Source organism: Manis javanica, chromosome 11 (genome assembly GCF_040802235.1).
Source record: "Manis javanica isolate MJ-LG chromosome 11, MJ_LKY, whole genome shotgun sequence".
Lineage (NCBI taxonomy): Eukaryota > Metazoa > Chordata > Mammalia > Pholidota > Manidae > Manis > Manis javanica.
The window spans coordinates 83,736,581-83,752,343 of NC_133166.1; the positions used below are offsets into that span (position 1 = coordinate 83,736,581).

The 15,763-nt window shown below is 43.2% G+C and overlaps 1 protein-coding gene across 3 annotated transcripts in view; it reads left to right on the forward strand.

The window, feature by feature from the left end:
• Positions 1-15,763, forward strand: part of TNN (tenascin N) — an 83,260-nt gene that overhangs the window by 17,385 nt on the left and 50,112 nt on the right. Inside the window, exons 2-5 of one of the 3 annotated variants that reach the window (XM_073216779.1) lie at positions 3,631-3,871; positions 4,709-4,884; positions 9,697-9,743; positions 10,643-10,771. In XM_073216779.1, the coding sequence (XP_073072880.1) occupies positions 4,869-4,884; positions 9,697-9,743; positions 10,643-10,771 (192 nt within the window). In that variant the 5' untranslated portion in view covers positions 3,631-3,871; positions 4,709-4,868. Of the gene's footprint in view, positions 1-3,630; positions 3,872-4,708; positions 4,885-9,696; positions 9,744-10,553; positions 10,772-12,957; positions 13,118-15,763 lie in introns of those variants that run through there. The other 2 variants (XM_073216780.1, XM_073216781.1) reach the window with 2 other exon arrangements.

The window sequence follows — 15,763 nt, forward strand, 5'->3', positions numbered from 1 at the left end:
AGTTCCACAAGAAGACCTTTTCATTACTTGTGGCTATGCCTTTGCATGCAATGGAATACTTACCACAGGGCAGCCTTGCTGTAATCCTACACTATGAGAAAACAACAATTTAAAAAAGCCAGAAGGTTGGCAGTTAGGCTATTAGGAAGAATCAAAGTTATGTTAAAAAAAAAAAAAAAAAGCAGCAGCCTGAACAGCCTGGCATTAAGAGGAAAACTGGAGATGGGAGGCTATGACTCAGCTTGTAAAGAAATTGATTAGATTTTCCTGTAATTTTTTAGCAGCTGGTCATCTTTAGGGAGGAACAGTGGGGTCTTTCTTCTCTTTGATCTGCAGCCGTGAAGTTTGGGAGATGTTATGATACCTTGGTTGTATAAAGGAATCTCTAATCTCCGGAATGACCAGGAGAGGAATTTCTAATGATGTGCTAGTAACATTAAACAGCTGGCTCTCCAGAGTGAAAAAGGTCTTTGCTAATTTCCATGGCATAAATACTCTCCCAATGGCTGATTTGTAAACCACCAATGTGATGCCACTGGGCATGAAGCTGAGAGGAGTTAGGCGCATAAGCGTCTTTCAAAAACCCATACATGCTACGTTCAACATACAACTGACATTTCCTTCCTACCAGTGTTGGAGGTCTCAGCCATAGGGAGGAAACTCCCAGATCTGTGGTCTTTCCTGGCTCCCTCTCAATCCAAAGATGTTGAGATTTCATCATTCCACTCAGAATGTAAAAGCCCTTCCTTCATAGCCAGACATTTTTAGAGGATAAGAATATATAAATGCATTAATACCAAAACTCTATTCCTTCTGTAGAAAAGCAATGGAGATGAGTTGTCCTCCCTGAAGAAACCAGGGACTCAGGGTTGGAAATTGATTTGAATATGTGTTACAATACTTTCCCCACCATCATCAGCCTAGAGGGAAGGTTGCCTTGCAGATCTCAGGGAAGCTTCATCTGGGGCTAAGTTTGGAAAGTCCCCTTAATGAATTTCAAATTTTATAGTCCCCTTAAAGTTTTACCTTCTAAGGGCATTTCCTGTGAAGTCAAGAGGTGTGTACTGGTTAGAATGGTTTCAGTACAAGTAGGAAAGCACTCTGACCAGGAAGAAATATATTATCACAGATAATGAGAAGTCCCAGGGGAGGAAAGTGCCAAGGTTAGTTAATTCAGAGGTTTAAGAACATCATTAAGGACCCAGATTCTTCCCATATTTCTGCTCTGTCATCCTTTTTCCTGTTTAGCAATGCTGCTGGTTATAAGATGACTGGCATATTCCAGGAAAGCATGGCAACAGCCATTGGAAAGGGAAAGAACAATTCTTCTGATATAAGAAAACTTTTCCAGAAGCCCCATTTGGTAGAAGTGGGTCAAAAATCCTTTCATGAATCAACCATGTGAAAGAAACTGGGATTACTATGATTAACTTAGAATAAATCAGGATTTAACCATGAGGAACGTGGAGGAGAGGTAAACACCCAGACAAAATTGTAGTCTTGCTTTGTAGGTAAATGTCATCCCAGTGATTCTTCCCTTATTCCAATACTAAGATTGTTGACTGTTCGGGTCAGTTTGGTCCTTTTGGCTGATCAGAGAAATCCCCTTGAATCATCTCAGTCAGCTTGTTCAGAAACAAGTTATGTATGTTTACTAAATTGATTAACCTCAAGATCAATTTATCAAAAAGAACTGTTAATGACCTAGTAGGTACCTGGCACTTAAAAGTCGCAACTATTAGGCACTGGACCCTTTGGTGTATAGATATGGACAATTGGGCATAGAGCTCCGAATCAACTGACAGAATAAAAATTTCTTCCAGGTGATTAGAGAGAAATACTTAAAAAAAAGTACATGACTGTGATTTTCAAGGAGGGATGCCAAGACAATTCAATGGGGGAAAGAATAGTCTTTCTAATAAATGGTGCTGGGACACCTGGATATCCAGGTGCAAATGAAGTTGGAGTTAGACCCTTACCTAATACCATACACAAAAATTCACTCAAAATTGATCATTGACCTAAATGTAAGGGTTAAAACTATGAAAATCTTAGAAGAAAACTTGTAAACCTCATGACCTTGGATTAGTCAGTGGTTTCTTGAAGCACAGCAGCAAATGGAAGAAAAATAAATTGGACTTCATTAAAATTAAAAATTTTTGTGCTTCAAAGGAAGCTATCAAGAAAGTGAAAAGGTAATCTAAAGAAGGGAAGAAAATATTCACAAATTATGTATTCATTAAGAGTCTCTAGTATCCAAAATATATAAAGAGCTCCCTACAACTCAACAATAAAAATATAAATAATCCAGTTAAGAAGTGGGCAAAAGATTTGAACAAACATTTCTCTAAAGAACACATACAAATGGGCAATAAGCACATGAAAAGATGTTCTGCATCATTAATCATTAATGAAATGTAAATCAAAGCTTCAAGATATTACTTCATACCCACAATGACTATAATAAAAAAGATAGACAATAACAAGTATTGGAGAAGATATGTAGAAATTGGAACACATATATTGCTGGAGGGAATGTAAAATGGTGTAGCCATTTTGGAAACCATTTGACAGTTTCTCAAAAAGTTAAATGTAAAGTTATACGGCTCAACAATCAATTCCACTGCTAGATTAATATCAGGAGAAATGAAAACATATACACACACAAAAGCTCATTCACAAATGTTCATAGCAGCATGAGTCATAATAGTCAAAAAGTAGAAACAACCCAAGTTTCCATCAACAGATGAATGGATGAACAAAATATGGTATATCCAAATGATGGACTATTATTTAGCTATGAAAAGGAATGAAGTACAGTTGGCCCTTGAACAACACAGGTTTGAATTGTGTGGGTCAACTTATACATGGATCTTTTTTAATGAATATATTGGAAAATTTGTTGGAGATGTAGGAGAATTTGAAAAAGCAGATGAACTGTGTAGCCTAAAAGTTAAAAAAATTAAGAAAAATTTAGGTATGTCATAAATGCATGACATATATGTAGATAGTAGTCTGGTCTATCATAAAATCAGCAGTAAGCTATTAGCAAAATTTTGGGGGAGTCAAAAGTTATATGTGGGTTTTCAGCAGCACAGTGTTTGGCACCCCACCCCCTGCATTGTTCCTGGGCCAACTGTACTGATACAACCTACATGGATGAACCTTAAAACAATCATGTTAAGTGAAAGAAGCTAGTCACAAAAGGTCATGTATTGTATGATTCCATTTATATGAAATATCCAGAATAGGCAAATTCATAGACACAAGTAGGTTAGTGGTTATCTCAGGCTGGTGGGAGGGGAAATGGACAGTTACTATTCATGGGTGTGAGATTTGTTCTTGGGGTGATGGAAGTGTTCTAAAAAAAAATGAGGGTGATTAAGAAAAAACCTTGTGAATATGCTAAGAACCACTGAATTGTACAGTTTAAGAGGATAAGTTCTATTATATGTGAAATATACTACAATAAAAACAGTTATATGACTATTTCAGGCCTTTGGGAGGGGGAAGGACAAAAATAATAATAATTAGTGGGCTAATAAATGTTTAGTTTTCAAAATTTATAAAACTCTTTCATGATCTGAAATTTATACTTCTATTTTTTCTTGTCCTATCTCTTTGATCCAGATGACTTATTATGCAGATCCACGGTTATCACCTCTGGCTACACAGTTTAGAATCATCATGAGAGCTTTCAGAAAATAGGATGCCTTGGCCTGACTCATGGCCAATTAAGTCAGAGTCTCTGGTTTGCCACCCTGCAACCCTGAAATCTTATTTTTTGAACTCCCAGATGATTCCCATGTACTGTGAAGACTGGGAAATTAGAGTAGACCAAGATCTGGGCATCATGAGGTCATATTATGAGGTGAGTTTTTAGGTAAATATTTTTCCCCCTTGTGTCAGTTTTATTGAGATATTATTAATATGCATTAAAATTTACCTTTTTAAAGTATATAGTTCAGTGAGTTTTGGCAAATGTATACAGTCCCATGACAATCACTGCAGTTGAGATACAGAACATTTCCATTTCTCCCCCGAATGCCTTTGTGCCCCCTGATAGTCAAACCCTTCCCCCACCTATTAGTGCACATCCTAGAATACTATCCAACATTAAAAAACAAGGTTTTGAAAATACATATAAGAAAATGGAAAAAAAATTATGATGTAAAGAGCAAAGAGCAGAAAAAATTCTATATAATCTTAATTGTTTAATCTTTTTTTATATATGTGCACAGATACATCTCTCCTTATATGTATATATTTATTAAAAAACCTGTGGTTATCTTTGGTTGTGGGAATTATAGGAAATGTTCATTTTCTTCTCTGTATATTTCTGCATGTTTTAGTTAGTCTACAGTAATAAGTTACTTTTATATGAAAATTATAGTGGCATCACAAATTAGCCATCTATGGGTCAGGAATGCATGCAAAGCCCTTTAAAGACCAAACTACCATCTCCTCCATGGTTCCAAGCCCCTAGCTGCAAATCTAGTCTTCTGGCCCCACGCATTTCTGGTCATTGGCTCACAGCAACTGTTACTGCCGAATGAGATTAACAGTACACTAACTTCTACTGAGATGGATATCAACAAATATTGACCCAAGAGGAGAAAATATGGATGAAAGAAGAATCAAGATTTTCATTGCCTTGAAGGGTATAATAAACTTTCCTCCTTGATAAATGCCATATTCTGTTGTCTAGTTTTGCAGGCATTTACACATTTGAAGTCAAAGACGGTACAACCCTGGAAGCACTATTAGAGAATCCACCACAGAATCTACCCCAAATGGAAGGTGACCATATGTGTATAGAATATGTGTAACGCGTAGCAGAGCAAGAGAGCTGAGACAAGATCTTGACCATGCAGGTCTGTTCAGGTTGGTTTCATTTCATTTAGATTCAGCAGAATCCTAATTGAAGATACTAACAAAAAAGACCCACACCAGCTGCGACCAGCTCCAGATCTCAGACACAGCGGATTAAAGCTTCCTCAGAGACAGCTCATTGGTCTGTTGGGTTTAGGTAATTTCTTGGGACAAATAAAATTGGAGATGACTGCAGTTGGAATGCTTTTCCTACATTTTTCTCGAAACATGTTGGTTGAACCCGCATTTGGACCAGCAGCTTTGTTTTTTTCTAGGTCGTTCTGGAATGGGTTATACTATTTCGATGACATAACGGATTGAAATTAGTTTCCAGCTAAATTATTCCTTTAGTTTGGGTATAGGCTCTGTATCATTTTTCCATTTGTTGCATAGCAAACCTCTCCAAAATACAGTGACTTACAACAGTTACTTATTTGCTCATAATTCTGTGGGTTGTCAGTTTGGATGAGGCTGGGCTGGGCTGGGCTGGGCTGGCCCACATAATATTGGCATGTGTTCGGGGCCTGAGCTAGGATGGCCAGGCCTCCGTCCCCCTGTGCCCTTTCCATCCTTCAGAAGGCACTTGTATTCCAAGAGGGTGAGAGTGGAAGCTGCGAGGCTACTTGAGGCCCAAGCTCAGAATCATGTCACTTAGCCACATTCTGTTTGACAAAGGAGATCACAAAGGTAGAGCAGGTTCAAGAAGTGGGGAAACAGACTCACCCTCTTGTGGAGAGGAACTGTAAAGAATCTGTGGCCATTTTAAATATACCATGGATTCCCAGCCTAAAGGCAACACAGTGGAGCGGAAAGAACAGGGAGCTTTGCAAACTGACCTCCCTGTTTCCAAGCTGTGGCCTCACCCTGGCTGTGACTACTTCCTCCTGGGATTCCCTGCATCTCTCTCTGTGTTCTCAGCAGGATGTCAATACAGTCACTTTGCTACCTGCTAAGAAAGTAACTGAGCAGTGTTGGATCCCTTAGAATGCTTTTGCTCTATGAAACAAAATTTGCACTGAAGAAAGTTCTGAGGGAGTAAAACTTGAAGGGTAGTTCATTTAGCAGCTTAGCAATGTCATCCAAAGGCCAGAGTCCTTCCATCTTTCTGCTCTTCCATCCTTGCTCTATTTTCTTTGTCTTTGGTTAGCCCCCCTTGTATGTGGTACAAGGTGTCTGATACACTTTCAGGCATTATATAAAGATGTGACAATGTCTGGTTCCTTTTGATCATTTATGTATTTTTCAAGTGAAGGAACCTTCTCTGAAACCCTGCCAGCTGCGTTCTCCTTACATCACTGATTCCCAGTACTCTGCATGGTCTTGTCTGACTCAGTCAGTGGCAAGAGCAACGGGATTAACTGGTTGGCTTAAATCAGTCAGAACCATCCTGAGAATGGGCCCAGACTCCCCTGAAGCCCAAGATCAGGAGGAGGTGAGTGGATATAAATTGGGTTCTCTTGGGAAAGGGGAAGGGCAAGGCTGCTGGGGAGCAAATGGAACAGTGCTTACCACTGTGGCTTAGATCTGATATGTTTGGGGAATTTCCTTTGTCCTTGGGCACTGGAGGAATAATCTAGTCATGATGGAATTTCAGGTAACCTATTATGTACTTTGTAATGCAAAGCTCATACATATTGGAGTAAAGGAGCCTCTGTATAAACATAGCCTTTACATGGAAAAGCCAACGGGAAATGCCCTGTCTGGAAATGAGGCAGACTGAGAAGAAATCCTGCAACTCAGGTGGCAGCTGAAGACACATTTCTTAGTGAAATAAAACTGACTCCAAATGGCACCCCATCCTACGACCTGTGGGAAATCCAAAGCACCCCCACCGCTCGTTCCCATCACTGATTTCTGTGAATTCTGTCCTGGACAGGGTGAAGGGGCTTATGGGTCATGGACATGCCTGGCTCTGGATCGTTGCTCCCTCTGAGCATCTTAGTCCTGTTTCCTTTGCTTTGATTTTTTTTCTCCCCTTCAGACCAGTCAGAAAAAGTTCTGTGTGTATGGAAGACTCAACCTAAGCTTTGGGAGCATGAAGAGGTATTTATATAAAGCAAAGTAAACACTTTAATATTCAACAGACATTCTTGTTCTTAAAATTACTTCATCTTCTAAGGAATATTTCAGGGGTCCCACTCCCAGGAGCCAGCCTCTGTCCTCATGCCTCAGCACCTCCACAATCTTTTGATTTTCCCCTGCCAAGTCCTGTTCATTCCACACAGAGCAGTTTAGCCTGTATTTTTTTTTTCTTTGTTTCATTGCAAGCCTACCCTTAAGATCCCAAGTATTTTCCCAAAGAAAGTTACCTCAAGAAGTGGGAGCAGAGGTGAGAAGAGCATCATGTGTAACAGAGACAGAGGGGAGGTTGAGTGGCCAAGCTGGCCATTTGTAAACAGTGGGAGATGAACTTTGATATGGGGTGTGATGGGGTAGTTACAAGGGAACTTTAGAAGCTTCATCTTGTAAGTAGCGAGAGCTTCTGAAGGACGATGCAAGTTCACAGTTCAGGCAGAACGGTTTGCCAGTGGTGTCTCGGAGGGCTCCAGCCTAAGCCAAGCTGTCCACCAGTGCTCATTCTCCCTTCCTTTCTTTTACTATGGGCTCCTGAGCTTTAGCTGGACACATGACCCCCCACCCGGAGACATGGCAGGCTCTCTGGCAGCTCTGTGTAATCATGTGTTTACACTCTGCCCAAAGGTATACTGTGGAAGTGGTGTATGCCCCTTTCAGGCTTCTATCACTTATCCAAAATGTGCCTCATTCTCCAGTGAAAGGAAACAGGGTTCCGTGGAAACGTAACTGATTCTAGGGCTGGGGCAGGAGAAGTACAAGATGGGCCTGACTGTCTTGCCATCCAGAAAGTAAGGAAATACTTTAAGAATAATGGAACTGTGTGAAAAGGACACAGGAACCAGCCAGAAGGTCTCTCCCTGGCCAAATATGGAACAATTTGAGCAAGAAAATAAGTAATGGCTCTCCCAGAAATATATACCATAGAATAAAAGGTAAGAATACATGAGTCAATATAAATATAGATAAATAACATAATTAATTAATAAAATGGGAGGAGGGGAAGGAAATCTCTTCTTTATAGTAGAACTCCATCTAATTAACAGAAAGAGTGATGGAATTAGAAAAAGTGCAATCTGACAGCTACCATCGTAGTAACTGTTTCAGGCCAGAAGCAATAGTGGGGCTGAAAGTCCTGGGCAAAAGTACAGTATGAAGCAGAATATTTACATGATCTCAAAATATCTTCGTACAAGACTCTTATTCATTACAAAGGGGGTAGATACTTAAGGTGGAGACCTGGTAGACACCAGCTTAAACACGTGATCTAAGGTAACATCACCAACATTGGTACAGAAGATGGAGCAGAAGATGGATACCAAGGGCCTCCGACAAGATGCACCAAGGACGTGCAACTTCTGCACTATTCCTGCCCATCTGGTTATGAAGAAATATCAGACAAACCCTAACTGAGGAAATTCTGCAAAATAACTGACCTTTATTCTTCAAAAGTATCAGGGTCATGAAAGGCAAAGAAAGACTGAAGAATCTTCCCGGGTTAATGGAGACGCAAAAGGCAGGACAGTAAATGCAGTGAGTGATCCTGAGCCAGTCAGGTCCTGCATCAGTACAATTTTTCTTATGCTAAAGGACACTGGAAAAACAATGATGGAATTTGAGTGCAGTCTGTAAATTATACAGCAGTATTGTATCACTGTTAATTTCCATGTTTCGATCATTGTATCAAGGTTATTTAAGAATATCTCCCTGTTTGGGGGAAATACACATTGAAGTTATTTAGAGGTAAAGGGTAAAAGAGGTAAATCATGTCTTTAACTGACTCTCAAGTCTTTTAGAAAAGAAAATATATTGGAAGAATGAATGATAAAACAAATATGGTAACATGCTACCATTTACAGAAAGTGGTTGATGGTTATAGGGAGATTCTTTGTGATATTTTGCAATTTTCCTGCAAGTCTGAAATAATAGTAAAATAAAAAGGTTTTCTTTTTATGTTTTTAAGGAATGGGCAAGCAGTCTCCTTGCCCTCATTCCTTTATGCTTCCCACTGGCTGGGAGATGCCCCTAGAGAGTGGTGACCATGTGCTGTGAGTGGGGCATTGCCCTGCCAGCCCTGGACAGTCTTCTTCTACTGTTACATGAGAGAGAAATCATCTTCTGTCTTGTTGAGCTGCTGCATTGGGGTGGGGGAGGGTGGTCTCTGCTACAGCTACATGTTCCACTCCTGATTAATACAGGCTGGTGGAAGGTGGTCTCTTCTGAGCCTGTTGCACTGGTTAAGTTAAACCTATTTAGGGTATGGAAGGTGGGATGATGGAAAGAGTGGGCAAAAACCACTCATTGGGGGAAGATTAGTGGAAGAAAATTAAGAATAGGACAGCAACTGGAGGGACAGCAAGGTCCTAGAAGCCTCCAGGGGGAAACTCCTATTTAAGAGAAAAAAGGCCTAAGGAAGAAGAGAAATATTTAGGGGATGGGGAACTTCTGGGGGCCCCTATTTCACACCACAGTGGTCACCTCTGTGTGTGTAGCTGGCCTCAATTTCAGGGCAGACAGCAAAACCATTTGTTGTTGTAAGTAAAAAATGATGAACCCATCTGATTGAGATGGAGATTATCAAAGACTGCTTCATGGGGTATACAGAAGGATCAAAAAATGATAATAATAATTACAATAAATGTGATAAGCTAACATTTATTGGATCCTCATTGTGTCCCTGGGACTTGTTGAAATTCCTTACATGTATCAGCTCATTTAATTCTCATCTCAACTCTATTATTCCTCTTTTAGAGATGAGTAAACTGAGGCACGAAGAGGTTAAGTCCAAGGCTTCATCTGTAAGTAGCAGACACAAGCTGCAGATACAGGCCGTCTGGCTCTGGATACAGCCTCAGGCCTCCAAAGGCAGCACTTGAACCCCTCTCTCTCCTGTCCTCTTCCTTCTCTTTATCCCCAACACCATCTGATGCCCACATAGGTGAGCTGAGCCATGTGGGCCCCTCCCATTGTGCTGTAGATCTGGATGGACTCCAGGTCAGTGTCAGGCCCACAGGGGAGGGCTGGAGTGTGGAGACAGCAGCGAGGGTCAGTGATGACCTATCGCGATAGCTCTGGCTCCTAGGAAGAATTAGGGTCTGTACATCGGATGGGGAAAGAGCAAGGGTGGCAGGAAATGGGCACCATTAGGCTTTCCTGGTGAGGGAGCTCTTCCTTAGCTGCGGTGGGGTGGGGGGGCCTCTTGCACCGGCTGTGGAACTGGATGCCCTGGGTCTGCTGTTCTTGCTCTCGGCCGTCCTCAGAGCCCTACCACTCAGAGCTGTGAGCTGATGGAGGGAGTGGGTGGGCTCATAGGAGACTCTGTCCCTGAGGGTCTCTGCTCATTTCTTTCTATGCCCAAGGCCTTTTCCTATTTTAAAAGTGGTGGGCAGTAAGTTTCAGAGTGCCCGAAACAGAAAAAAGAGAAAGAGACTTTAAAAACGCATACTTTCAAACCCTGAGACCCAGCTCCTGGCCAGAAGACATATGAAGTCTTTTAATAGCTTTACCCTGGATCCACTTAAATGGAAAGAGCCTCTAGAATTTTTAGCTGCTGCATAACCAATGTAAAAAAGAAGGGGAAAATGTGTATTACTTTTTTCTTTCCTAGTTAGAATAAGAAGGACTTGCTCATTATCTTAACTGAGTCCCTGATGGGAAGAGAGGAAACCCTCACTGACTCCTCCCCTGGCCTGGACAGGATTTAACCCAGGGAGGGAAGCTGAGGAGCGGAGAGAAGGAGGCACAGACCAGCACCAAGGTCTACAAGCCCACGGGGCCCAGCTCCCAGGGGCAGAAGCATCAAAAGTGGTGCCCAGCAGCCTATAAGGTAAGCGCACCAGCCTCCAAAGGCTTTACCTGTGAGAGGGTGGGAGGTGGCCAGGTGGGAATGAGCTCAGGTGCCCCAGCTCTGGAGTCTGAAAATCTAGGCAGTGTAACTAGTCCCCTGTCTCCTCCATGAGGAGTGAAAACCCAGTTAGGAAATTCATCCCAGGACCCAACTAACATGTCCTTAGACAATAGTGCCGTCAGTTCCTCAAGGGGACTAAGTACATCTTACCTGGCCACATGTCCTGTGTTGTAAGGCAATTTCTACCTAGATTAATAGATTTTTATGGAAAATGTTTCCTTTAACTCTAACATGTCCTTCTCATCTTTATTTCTTTGTCAGCTTCTTTGCAATGTCAAAGGCTTCTCTTTTTTTGTAATTTATGTTATACCTCACTTTTTAAAAAATCTTTATTTTAGTGGTGATCAGGAAACTATCATAACTTTTCTCTTTCCTGGATTTTGTATATGCCAGTTAAGATGATGTTTGTAAATGCACTTGACGAGCTTTGAAGTTTATTCAAAAATTTAATTTTATTGGTTTTTTTATTTGTAAGAGGACAACATCTTTTGCCAAAATTCCCATGCTATTACCCTTACAATGCCTCAAAGAAAATATTTTGAGACATTTGAAGAAATGATGTGGTGGTCCAGTTTTTGGAAGCCTTTTTATTTCTCTATTTATTTTTGTGCTTGGGACACAGGTAGGGGAAGGAGAGAGAATGAGTGAGTACAGTCACTTAAAAGCATGAAACTTGAGTAGCTTATATGAACACTAAAAAAGAACAAGGAGTCACAGAAAAATAACAAAGTTCTTAGATCCAAACCTAGGTTAGCAACAGTGCCTCATGTCCACTGGTTCTTGGAAAAGCCAGGGTACCACGCAGGACTCAGGTGTCACTGGCTTAGCCAGCACTATAGGCTGGTGGCAGGCAGAGCACGGAATCTGCATGGAAAGAATGGGGGGGGGTGGTGCTTGGCATTTAGGCATTTGTTGGAGGCTCAGAATCAAGGTGGGGGAGCTGGAGGCAGGAACTCAGGAAAGAATAGAGACCATCAATCAGTCGAAGTCAGTGTCATTTTTCCCAGGGCAGGGGGAAAAACTTACCTGACATTCTTTTGTATGACTTTGAATCGTGCTCTCTCCCCAAGTCTGTGGGCTGCAGCTGACTCCGGAGGGAGAGAAACTAGGACAGGATGACTTCACATCATCTTGTGGCTTCTGGTTTCCATTCCATCCCTGTTCTGTGGTTTGAAGTGTAGGGTAGACTGAGGTATGTTCCACCGAAGATGCCTGAGGAAATCGTGCCCAGACCCAGTGGAAACTCTCATCCACGCAGGGCCTTGGCTCCTGTGGGATCTGCATACAGACATGAGATCATGGTTCAGGTTCTGCAGCAGCATCTGGAGTCAGCAGCCTGCAAGCTGACTCTACTCAGATCTCAGCCTGATCCCTCGAAGGGCAGGGACTTCAGTCTTGCCACCGCAGACTCACTGCTAATGCCAACCAGCCACTGGCTGGGTCTGAGCTATTGGTCTCAAAGAGAGGCCCAGGGAGTGTGGGTGGAGCAGTCCAAGTCCTTGGAGATGAAAAGCCTCTCCTCTCTGATAGAAGGCTGGCACTTCAAAGTTATTTCAAAATGTGGCAAGCCACATGTTCAACTCAGGAAAAGAATTGTAACTTTTCCCTCTTGAATTTCCCTTCATTATCATTCAACAGAAGCACAGTTTGTCATCAGATACCCTCATGCCCATGGGGACTGGGACTAATTGTATAGAAAGCAATACTTAGTCATTCTGGAGATTGGGGGTCTGGTTGGGTGCAGGGGAGGCAGGTCCCTGAATTTGTGCCCTTGTGCCCATTTGCTCTTCTGACTGTGCGTGAGCCTGTGCATTTCCATGAAAGCAAAAGGCAGGGCTTTTTGAGAGAAAGTGTCATCCCTGTGGGGTAAATGAGCATCTTTGCTTGATGTTCAGGAAGAGCTTCAAAAGTGCTGAGCACAGACAGAGCTGGTACATCACAAGTGGTTAGAATGTGGTAGCTACCAACCCACCCATCTGAGCCTCCACAAGGCGGATTAAGGTTTGGTGGGCAGGACAAAGCAGCCACACCAGCCTGTGGCCACCCATGAAAAGGCGATTGGGTACTGAGGCCAGGTTAGGGACGCCATCCTTCATCTTTTCCAGCTGATGGTGTCTGGCACCGTGGGGCGTGTCCTGCACAGGGTTTCTTGGGCTCTTGCTGGGTGTGTACCACTGAGAATAGTGAAGGACAAAATGATGCCTGGAAAGTGACCATGTTAAGTCTTATCACAAGAAACCAAGTTTCATTCCCACCCACACCCAGGTAACTCATATCCTATGCAGAGTGCCTGTGCAGAGAGCTCAGGGTCACAGATGCTAGAAATAAAAAGTTTGCATGTACCTGGTTTGACTGGAGCTTGGCCCAGAGGGAGCAGTCCCGCCCTGTGCGCCGTCTGGGCTTGCGCACTGCAGGAGGAAGGTGTGTGGAGCAGATCGGTCGCCTAGGGCTCCAGGATGAGCTGAGCCAGGGGGAGTTCTCAGCCACCTGGGAGCTTGTTCTCCGGGACCAAGCACTTGGGTTAGAAGACCTCAGAGTCACCCAGGGCCCAAGCGGTTGACCACTGGCAGAATATCCCCAAGAGACCTTGGGGAAGGAGGGACATGTTTGCCGGGTGACATTTATGATGTTGACGTGTCCCTAGCCACACACCTCCCTCACTTTCCCTCATAGGTCAGTGATGTCCACCCTGTCATTCGGGGAAAGAATATCTTTTTAAGGGACTCCATGGAAATCCATGATAACAGGGTTTTTCTAAAACCCAAAGCAGTGTTCTCATTGGCTTGTGGTTAACTGTAAAGGCAGGATGAGGTAACGGGGACCAGAGAAAGCCTGGATGTAAGTAGAAAGATCTGTGATAGTGGCTAGAAATTGGCATATTTTATTCCTGACCAGGGTGTGTATCCTTCTCTGGAGAAAATGAAGTGACACAGAGACCATCAGCACTAGGCGAGGAAAGGACAGGAAAGGACCATCCGGAACCCAAGAGTCCATCCCTCCCTGGCCAAGCCTTGGTTGACAGCTGCCCCTGCAGACAGAAGTGTTGGTCTGCTTTGTGTTGCCTCCAGCTTCTCATGACCAGTGACCAGGATTTAACCTCCCTATGGGGGAAAAACTAATTTATCTTTCTCAGGGATCATCCTGGGCACTGCTCAGAGAGAATGGAGGCTCAGTTTTTAAGCAATTAATGTTTAACTGAGCACCCAGCGAGCCTTGGGTTTCCTTTATTTTCAGAACCCTTCTCTTAAATATGACAGCAACGAGGACATTTATTCTCTGTCACATGTGGAAATCTCATTGGATTTTTCATTTGGGACAGTATATATTACAGACAAGGGAAGAACACAGACCCCGGGAATGGACAGACTTGGTGTTTGATCCCATCTCTGCTGCTTATTAGCTGTGTGTCCTTGGGCAAATTACTTAACCTCTCTAAGCACCAGTAACAAAAATGTTATCAATTGGCTCCCAGGATTTTGAGGATTAACTGAGAATAGTGTTTATAATGTGTTTGGTACAGTACCCATCAGCTAATACATACACACACGCTGTTATTATTTAAAACATAAAATGTTACTTTGGTTAGGACTGTGTTGAAAGGCTGGGTTTACAAAAGGGATCAATACAGTCATGGCCACTGCCATCCTTGAGCTTACAGGGATGTCTGGGATGGGAATGCACAAACAGATTTGGGAGCTGGCAGTGTTTGGCTAGAAACCAAAGCCACAGGGGTAGAGTAGGGGGGGCCACCAGGAGAGAAGAGGTGGACTACACATGCAGGGCCCTCAACATCAGCATGTCTCCCAGGCAGAACTGGGGGATCATCTATCTAGCTGTGCTCAGCCACACACACCTCAAAGAGCCTTTCTCAAAAAAAAAAAAAAAAGAAACACATCAGGCAGCATTTGTCCTGAGTCTAAATGTGCCTCTGCCCCCGACCTCCCCACATCACCCACACCCCTCCCACAGGCAGAATTAAAGACGTGATCCACATCAATGAGAAGGATTCTTGGGGACGCCTGGTTTCCCACATGCATGCTCTTTGCATGACCCCCCTTTTGCTTCATACATTCCTACAGCATTTCCCCTACTTTCCGTGAGAAACTATCTTTAGTAGAATAATCATCTGCATTTGGAAACTTATTATCCTGCATTTTTCTTGGTAACATTTACTGCCCTATCCGCTCCCTCCGCACCCTGGTGGAGCGATCTGCGGTCGGCTGGGTATACTGAAAGAGATGAAGTCATCCCACCCTTAACGCTGTTACACAAGGCAGGAATCTCTCCTGCCACGTGTTGGAGAGACAGCCAAAGGCTTCTCCTCTTGCTCATTACACTAGACAGAAGTCCCAGGATGAGGATTCCCCCGCCTTCCCATTGTCTTTCTAGCAACCACCCTGCACAGGAAAATCTGAGCTCAACATGTGGAAGCCCAGAGGTTGTAATTCATGAGGACATCTTATTACAGGCAAAGCAGCAGGGCAGGCGACACTGAGGGCTCATACGAGGCCTTCTGGGACTTTTCATATGCCAGGCTTTAAAACACAAACACCACGAGACTGGGCTTTGGGCTGCCTTGCTGCAGTTTATGGCTTTTCTGCTATTGTTTAGAACTTTTTCAGAAAATCATCTTTATCCATTTCTGTCTTGGAGAAGAGTGAGCTACAGGGTGAGGATGGGTGGCTGGATGGCAGGAGTGGGCAGAGAAGTCTAGGTCTGCCTTTTTAGCTCTATTGCTGCTCAGGAAGGGGATTCTGGACAGTGGAAACTTGCATGCTGTCCAGTACAAAGAAGGTGCTTTTGACATCAGTGTGTGCGGTTGTTGGGGAGGGCTGTAGTGGGGCGCACAGGTAAAGGGTCCAGTGGACATGGTGCCCGGGTTTGAATCTGCACCTTGCACTCTGGCTGCAT